Source organism: Echiichthys vipera, assembly GCF_963691815.1.
Source record: "Echiichthys vipera genome assembly, chromosome: 23".
NCBI lineage: Eukaryota > Metazoa > Chordata > Actinopteri > Perciformes > Trachinidae > Echiichthys > Echiichthys vipera.
Genome location: NC_139848.1, coordinates 7,624,444 through 7,633,962, shown reverse-complemented (window position 1 = coordinate 7,633,962; position 9,519 = coordinate 7,624,444). Strand labels below are relative to the sequence as shown.

At 44.8% G+C, this 9,519-nt stretch overlaps 1 protein-coding gene across 1 annotated transcript; it reads right to left on the bottom strand.

Annotated features, from left to right (window-relative positions):
• Positions 1-1,248: 1,248 nt before the first annotated feature.
• Positions 1,249-7,804, bottom strand: LOC310964753 (zona pellucida sperm-binding protein 3-like; the record flags this gene model as incomplete). The annotated part of the gene is made up of 12 exons (XM_083938011.1): positions 1,249-1,332; positions 3,096-3,211; positions 3,339-3,497; positions 3,893-3,987; positions 4,112-4,203; positions 4,884-5,001; positions 5,161-5,338; positions 5,909-6,012; positions 6,497-6,615; positions 6,693-6,811; positions 7,215-7,320; positions 7,397-7,804. 12 exons carry the CDS (start codon positions 7,802-7,804, stop codon positions 1,249-1,251), a joined length of 1,698 nt encoding a protein of 565 aa, XP_083794137.1.
• Positions 7,805-9,519: the final 1,715 nt, after the last annotated feature.

The following is a 9,519-nucleotide window of genomic DNA, read 5'->3' as shown; positions in this document are numbered from 1 at the left end:
ATGAGTTATTTATGATTTACAGAGACCCAACAATTCCCCCGTAGAGTACAGTGACGTTGAAAACCTTCCCTATAACAGACAGGAACGTCAGACAGACCCAGCTCTGTGGAGGACGGACATCTGTCTGCACCGGTTGGGGAGGAAGAAAAGGAGAGAGAAAGAGAGAAAAGACGGACAGATGGACAGAGACAGACACACTTCCAGTAACTATAATAATATCTATAGTAATGTGAATATGACTCATATGTTATGGCAGTTAATACGGCAGAATAGTAGAAACACGCACAGTTGAGGTTATAAATTATAATAGCAGCAGGAAGCGTCATGCAGGACCACAGCAGCAGGCACCACCACCATCAGCAGAGACCTGCACACAGGACCACGGCAGCAGGCACCACTACGATCATCAGAGACCTGTGAGACGACAAAGCACAAACAACACCGGGGAAGAAGTTGAATTAGTAACATGCATTGATGAGACATGAATGATACAGACAGAGAGGAGAGAAGCTCAGAGTATCTGGAAAAGTATTATCCCCCGGCAGACTGGGCCTATAGCACCATCATTGCAGCCTGGAATGACTGTAACGGCACTTTCTTCTTATCCCAACTGCAAAGAAGTCCTGACGGCTGCACTTTCTCTTTGGATACTTTCACTATACACACAGCACTTCGACAAGCTTTATAATAAAAGTAGACCTGGCAATTTCACTTTTTTCAAATTCAAAGGACAGTGAATAATTTAAGTATAATAGCGAATGATAGCATTGCATTTTTCAGAGGCACAGAGTAATAACACAGCGTGATAATGATCACCTATGTCTGTCTTAGAAGCATAAATCAAGGCTCCAGTTGTAAAAAAAAAAAAAAAGTAGCTTTCTGGTCTTGAGGAGGAACCCACATGTTGTGGCTTCTTGTCAAAATCATCAACCAACAAGTCTGGTGTTAATACCGACTTCTGTCATCACCGCCAGTGTGTGGTACGAGTGGACGTCTGCAGCATACCAATGGCGTGGAATAATATTCCCCAGCACGCTCCATCTACAGCAATAATATCGTTATGGCTGCCAGACATGAGAGGATGCTCCCCGCCTGCCACTGGACACACACCATTACTTTTGATGGCCTGTGTGTGTGTGTGTGTCTGTGTGCATAAAAGTAAAAATGCGTGTGTGTGCCTGTGCCCGAGGGGTCACACATCCTGTCGGGGTAAAATGGCTGATTCAGGACTCTCTACCATTTTGCTCGTCAGCTTGGGTCCATGCCGTCATGACTGTTAGACATCTGTGGGTGGGCGACCGTCCCCGATATGATGATGATGATGGTGATTCTCTGCGGCCATAACAAGACATTAACACCTTTCACACTCTGTTGACTACTCTGAAAGCTGCAGGGAAGTTTTGTGTGTTAAGAACACGCATTTGTCTGAGCGGCGTACACCCCAACGTCGGGATGCGATGGAGAAAAGCGGCTCACACATCCTGAATTAAACATTGTAGACGTGCTAATTGTTCATTTAATTGTGCAGATGTTTTTGCTGCACGTTAAGCAGGAGTGTGGCTAGGACATCTGGGGACTTCTGATCAGATGGTGTCTGTGTGTACATTTGTTTTCTGTTTTGCTGTGGTACTTCAACCTGCTTCATAATCAAACAAGACATGGAAATCACACTTTTTACAAAATGGTACCTTTAATGGAGCTTTACGCTGTCAAGAGTGTTCACCAGTGTACAAATCGGGCCTCCTCATACATTTGCACAACACGTAATAGCCAATAATTTCTTGTTCTTATCTCTTTGTTCTCTATTCTGTCTGAAAATCCCAATAAAATCCTTTCCCTGCATCCTCAATGACTCGTTTTAGGGAGAGGCGAGTGTGTGTGTGTGTGTGTGTGTGTGTGTGTCGGCGAGTGTGCTTTTCGCTGTCATGCTTCCTGCTGGTGTGTCATTAGGTATGGCTTTTTATTAGCCTCTGGTGTGTTGGAGATGGGAGGGGGGGTCATATTCGTAGGAGCAGTAAACTAGAGCAGCCGTCAGCCCTGCACACGGGAACAAACACCCCATTAAACCAAGGCCTTCACATATTACTGTAATAAAAGCCCCTGCTCTCGCCTTTATGGGCTTTTTAATTATGTCTATTCGTCTTCCCGGGCTTGTGAGCAACAGTTCATGATGAGCCCCATTTCAGGAATACTCCACCACTGGCAGGAAGCTGGAGGGGGTGAATTAAAGTGAAAAGCCCAAAATGGCCCAGAGCTAAAATATGACTATTGTTGAATGCTATTTCATGTTTTATCGTGCAGCACAACAACCAATGCTTTTTATTTCATCTTTTCTTTGTTTTAGATGCGCATTAGTATAAAAGACGGAAAAATCTCACGCAGCTCAAGTGAATTAGACGTCGGCTCGCAAGTAATAGTGCATATTAAATGAGCTCCCTGAGATCGGGTCAGTGGTTGGACTGGCTGCATGCTGCCTGAGAATTAACCACACAAATCATCCGTGCATGAATTAAGCATAAAGCCAGGCACTTTGGGTCATTCCATACCTTGTACACTTGCCTCTCATTTGTCCAGTACTTGTATATTCACATTATAAAGGTCACTCACCGGTCACCCACACACACACCCACGTTTTAAACGTCCCTGCCACGCTCCTGCACATTATGGAAACCATAAGCATATTCTATTAAGTATTCACTTATTGCATCCTTGTGCCTTAAAAACAGTATAAACCCTTCCTAGTATTAGAGCCTGCTGATTGATAGAGCAATATACAGCGTGTGTGTACACAGAATACATTTTACGGTCGGTTCATTTTCTGCAAGGCTGGACACTACAGCTTAACCCCTTTTAACCCTGGCGAGCCCATAACACTTAACCTGGAATATAGAGAGTAAAATACTGTACACATGCAGAAAAAAGAAAAAAAAACAGAAATACTGTCAGATGTTTAGCTCTAAAAGCAATTCTCAATTCAATTCTTATGTCATTAGTTTATAAAAGACTAACCCATGGTGCTTTGTTCTGCTTGAGACCAAAATAAAAAGGAAAAGGTTTTTTTATAAATATTTTATCGGCTTTAATCAGGTACAAACAAAGTATCCATTGGGTTTATATTGTCTGCTGCACATGATAGCACCCAGGAAAACCAGCAGCGACACAGCCAGTGCTGCACCCACTCCACACAGCAGGGCCATTGATGGATAGGAGGCTGAGGATGGAGAGCAGAAAGCAAAACAATTATACAGTTCCATTAGTTACAGCGTTTAGCATTGTGTAATTGAAAAGCAGAAAAAGGTGGGTTTGAATGCATTTTCCAGTTGAGTGAGCCTCCTCACCTGCTCCAGTCACTTCATGCCTTCGGAGCAGAGACTCTGGCTCTAAATAGAGTTGGGTCAGCTCGGTCAGCTCGGTCAGCTCCTCCAGCAGGATGAGCTCCTCCAGCAGGATGGGGCCCAGGGCCGCTGTCCCCTCCCACTGCAGATCTGGAGGAAACCCTGCCAGTCCAACGTCGGGAGGATGGAAAAAAGAAAAAAGTAAAAGCTACTTAGCGCATTTAGCCGGCTGAATCAACCATTCACGATACGAGTGATTGGCTGGACAATTAAAAAGGGATCAGCTCAAAATCAATCCGCCAAAGATGCATAAACACCGTGTGTGCCAAATGAAGGCAAGTTAGCTTGTCTAAATATGGGCGCCACCTCTGCTTTGTTAGTCTGTGGCTGATTGGATTTCACTCCTTGCTGCATGCAAACCATTTGGGCTCAGGCAAATATACCTTTGTGTTGCATCTTTTTCGATAAGTGTACTGAAAAATGCTCCCCTGCGTCAGCATCAAATGTTTCCGGATTCGTCCCCGTGTGTAATGTAGTGTTGCGCGTGTAAACTGTACCAGCATCTGCTGCGAGGCTTCTTTTCTGCCTCTGCTCACTGCAGCTGGTCTCACAGCAGCCACACACCTCATTGTCTCCACCTGATGCCACCCATCTGTCCACAGCCGAGAAAAGCATCTCTTACAGAGGCTGAATAAATCTTATCATGGTATTAGAGAAACGGTAACGCAGACAAAATATCTATTTAAACAAACAACAAAATAACAAATAAGAGTCACCTGTTGGCTTCAGTCAAGAAGGAACACACTTTGTGTCGCGAGTCGATGGGAGCGGAGACTTTTGTTGCCTTCATGCGACAAGTGATGTAGAGCTATGAGGATATTAAAAGACATTAATATTCAGCATGTAGAGTATTAAACCGGGATTAATACGATCCAAAATACCAATTAAATATTTCCCAAGGTAGAAATAAGTACAACTTTTGTAACTGCTGCTGTAAAAAGTGAGATTTCCATTACTTTTTCTTTCAATATAAATCAGATGAGGTGCTATTGAAACTAAACTACCAACTATGCATCTTAAATTGATTTTGATTGATTTTAAAGCAGTCCGTTGCACGTGGGAGTAGAATTTCCTGTTTGGCAAACCGATCAAAGTTCATTTACAAGATTCATCCGAATCGCTGATTGTACAGATGCGCAAAAAGAGTTGATACTGGCTCTTATGTATGGCACAGCTCCATTCTGGCTCCTTCAATGTATACATCAGTCAGTCACCCAGTCTGTTACCTGAGAGGACTTTCATTTCCTCAGTTGGAAAGTATTTGAACGACGCACAGGCCTTCAAACAACACTTCCCAATGAGGACACTGTGTGCCAACTTAACACGTAAGAGACTAACAAAACCGTCCAAAAGGGATGTTGAAGTAACACTTTGGCGGGTCACATCAAGGCGCTCAGTGATCCGAGTGCTTATTAGAACATGCTGGGAGGAAAAAAAAAACCTGTCTGACTATATGATAGTTGTAAATTGTATAAACACATCTCGTACTGAATTCCTGTGATCTTGGTGGAACTTGAAGGCTTTCAGCTTGAAATGAAGTTTATCCTCCCGGCTCCTCGGCATGAAGTAAGACTTGGCTCCCGTCAGCTTAGCATCACTTAAACACCTTATATGGCAAACACACAGGCACATGAATCACATGCATAAACACAGGCCAACAATAAACGCTCTTAATAGGTACAGTGTGGCATGCGACTAAACCTAAATCTTGATTATTAGGACTGGCCGACTCTTTTAGACTCATACTGTATCTGCAGCTTCTCACCCGTGGTTGTTGATGAAGGGGTATCTGGGTTCAGAGTTGGGTTCGGGGTTCATGGTGGCCACACAGCTGTCCACGAAGACCCTCAGCGGGACATGGTGACCCTGGAGGACCGCCGCTTCGATGTGCATCACGTCATTCAGGAAGTAAACATTGGAAGGCCTCCGCGACTGCCAGTCCTCTAATCACATACAGAAGAGGGGAAACGTAAGTGGAAAGGTAATGCTGGGGCCGTCAATCTGGTTAGATGAAAGTTAAACGATGCCCATGGGGGGAGAGGGGGTCAGTGAAGAGGATATAGGTACTGTGACAATAACAGAAAAGTACTTTAAAGAAGCTATACGTTAATATCAGATGGAGCATCATTAACCTGGAACAGAGGAGCGTCTGCCTGCACAAACTGGTTTCAAAACTTTCATAATACATAAAGTGACTTTCAAAACAGCAATTTGGTGCAGTCACTCTCTGCAGTGAATTCATTAGAAAGCATAATCAGCTGTTTATTGATGACTTTGTTGTGGAGAGTGACCCTGCAGCCTACAAGGCATGTCATTAAAGCTCATCACCATGCATCAAAAAGTTCCACAAGCCACCGTTTAGTATCTTTAACAGTCGCGGCAACGTCTGCGAGGCCTTGAGTGATTGCAATAAGGCAGTCGGTGGGGAAGCTACAGCCAAACCTCCCGCCGGAAATTAAAAGTTTTAACTTGCAGAACACCCGCCCCGAGCTCGTCGTCTCTCCGCGACGCACCTGTCATGAGACGCAGGGAGAAGTGCAGCTGCTGCTCCGCCAACACGTGCGAGGCGAACGGCATCCAGGTAGGCCTCACACCGCCGCTGCTCACATAATGCCTCCTGTGAGGACAATTGCAGGAAGGACGGGCATTTCACTAGAGAGGCCCATGGGGGGTGGAGAGTGTATGGCTCACTCAAAAGAAATATGGGAGTAGAGAGAGGAGAGCATACAGTAACACAGGTAAGGACGACATTAACATGGTTCTGGAGGGTCCGACAAGTGAAAGGCCCCATATTCTGCTCATCTAGGTGCTTACTCGGATACATTTACATGCTTTAATGTTAAAAGGAAAGTCTTTGACCTGCTTTTTATTTAAAAAAAAGACATAGTATTTTGCTTTTTACAATATGGGACTTAAATTCAAACATTTAGACATTTTAATACCACAGAGTGCAATTTAAAATATGATGACTTGCCATATAAAATAATTACTTTTTAATACTACATGTGGCCTATTTTGAGACCTACTGATGCTAACAGCAGGTAGAGAATTGAACTTGGCAGACCCTTAGGGGGGGGAAATGCCAAATAATGAGACTTTACCTTCGAAAGTGGCATTCAATTAGCACCTCAGCAGGGTTGGTCTTTAAAATAAAGGTGTTGCCAATGGGTGTCGGAGAGTACATCAGAGAAAAGGAGTAGACGAGGGTGTCTTCAGTCATCTAAAAGAAAGAAAAGAAACGGTTACTTTAAACAGAAGAGGAGACGGACACTGAAAAGGAGACACACACACACACACCGTTATTGTGCTGCCGCAGCCGTGTAGCTCCGTCTGGAACCGCATGACGCTTTGATGGGTGTCCAGGGCGACGCAGCCTCCTAAGGTCAGATCACTTGGACGGATCAACTGACCGTTTCCTAGGAACAAAGAGGAAAAAGGTGCAGCTTAAATTAGAGACCATTACCTGAGGCCATATCTTTTCCTGGTCCAGTCAATAACACTCACAGCCAGTGAGGGTTCAGCCACAGGACAAAGAAAAAGGGCTCTTAATGCATCCCTGAAAGTCAGTAGTTGAGCACAGATCAGGCATGCACAATGCTGCTTCTCGGAGTGAAGAAATAAAAGGAAACACAGTATTGATCACCCAGGTCCCTATAGTCTGTGCCATTCGCAGTAATCAGCATTGAGTGTCCCACCTTTACCGTACAATTCAATTTTCCAGTTCAGGGCTCTAACCCGAACCCTTTCTTTTTCAGACATCAAAAGCACAAGACACTGTAGACAACTGATCAGTTCAAACAAGTCACCGGCAGCCATTACCTAAGAAGTTCTGTCTGACCTCTACGGTGACCTCTGCCTCTCCACAGCGTGCTGCCAGGCTGTCTGCTGGCACAGGCACACGCTGCTCAAACACCAGCATCAGCACCTGCAATATCATTCAAGTTGAATTATACCAAACTTAACTGGTGCAGAAGATCAGAAAGGCTGCGCAGAGGTCCTACCTTTGACTGCTGTTTGACAGACGGGTTCAGATCTGGGCCTCGAAAAGGCAGTTTTACAGCCACCTCTGGCTCCAGCTGCTCTGAGGTCAGCTTTTCGGCCTCTGGTGTCTGCTCCACAAGAGGCCAGGGGGGCTTTTGTTTCCCAGCATCTGGCTTCTTGAGCTGGTGGCTTTTGAGGCGGTAGGTGGTAGGATAACGGGGCAGGGCGCCGTGCTCCATCCGGTTTGACTGATGATTGGTTGTCTGCGGCGATGCTGGCAGCTGGAGGCGTTGTGTCACTTGTTCTTGTGGGATTTGGTTCTGAGTCTCATTGGTGCTGAAGTTTAACCGCGTTAGCGTCGCAGCACAAAGATTTCCACCTGAGAGGAGAAGCACAAACCCTAACAAAGCTGCCTCTCTGAACCCCATTACAACTTATCACACAAAAACCTGCGTTTGGGGTGTTTTTTTTTGTTGTTTTTTTCCAGAGAGCTGAGCTGCTTTTTGTCTTTTGACCAAAAACTAAGTTGTGGCAGCTTGACTCTGGCTCCACCTACTCCTAATGACTTGATTGGATTCCAGCCTGGAGGATTCAATCTTTGAAGCTTTCTTTCCCCTCACTGTGATGATAGCTGCTTGGCTGTGCACTCCAAAGGATGAAATTTACAGCCTGTTTAGTCAGCGCTAACCCTCTCTTTATATCAAAGAAAAAAACTGTTTCATTTGAATAATCGTGAGGACACTTCAAGTGTGGAAAACAGCAAATAAAAGCCTAAAGACTGAGCCTTCTTTAAGTGTTTTAAAGGCAAACACCGCCTGCCAAATCTCCTCTCGTCATGATGTTAATGAACAAAGACTTTTATAAACAGAAACAAGCCTGACCCTAACAGTGAGTGGCTTTCACTGCCCCCATGAGACAAATCAATCAGCGCTTTCAGGGACTTGGAACCCCGGGTGTTTTTTTTTTTCATGCCTCGTGGTTCTTGAATGTCAAGGCTGTGCGGTCAGCAGTCTGCAGAGTTCAGCAGTCACTCATAAAACTGGGATTTATGATCATCCCCTGTGAAACTTCACAAATGTCAACACTGCCGACTGCATGAGTGTGTGCGGGACATGTGACAGGAAGCAGGGGGGCGGGTCTTGAGCCTATGTAAGCAGGCGTGTCCATCACACATACCTGTTATGAATCTTGCACTACTGAGACATGTTTGAGGATCTGTTTGACTTTTTAAACGGTTGATTCTCTCCACAGACTCCACTCAAGTTTCTTTACATTAACAGCATATGATACTATATGTGTTCAAACTGTGCTTGTTTTGGCACTGAAATGATGCAGATTTATGGATGCCCTATTGCATTTAATGTACATATTCCAGATATGATTTTATTTTATACACTTTTCTTTGCTTTAATGTTAAAAAAACGTACATTTTCTCATACTGTCGATTAAGACGGTGTTGTGGTCGTTAGCACTGTCGCCTCACAGCGAGAAGATCCCTGGTTCAAGTCCCGGCTTGGGCCCTTCTGTGTGGAGTTTGCTTGTTCTCCCCGTGTCTGCGTGGGTTTTCTCCGGGTTCTCCGGTTTCCTCCCACAGTCCAAAGACGTGCATGTGTTAGGTTAATTGATGACTCTAAATTGCCCGTAGGTGTGAGTGTGAATAGTTGTATGTCTCTGTTCGTCTCTATGTGCCCTGTGATAGACTGGCGTCCTGTCCAGGGTGTACCCCGCCTCACGCCCAATGTCAGCAGGGATCGGCTCCAGCGCCCCGCGACCCCGACCCCGGGATAAGCGTTTGAAGATGAATGAATGAATGAATGTCCATTTAGGCACTCTCAGTGTCTCTGCCCCCATCATGAGGAATGACTGTAACATCACTTTATACCTATGTACAGTATAGTTGTGACATCACAACATCATAGAGGTCCTGACGGCTCGTTTAAAGGCACAGTTTCTGAATATGGGACCTTTTTATAAAAGAATAAGGGAAAGCTCCCTAAAAAAAACTCATCTTTCCGACCAAACTCTGGAAAACATGGAAACTTTTCCCTCTTTTAGTAGTTTCAGTTGGGATGAAAAGAATTCCTTTGAATGTTAGCCCCCATTCATGACCCATACAGACCCATCAACTACATAAACAGACTCA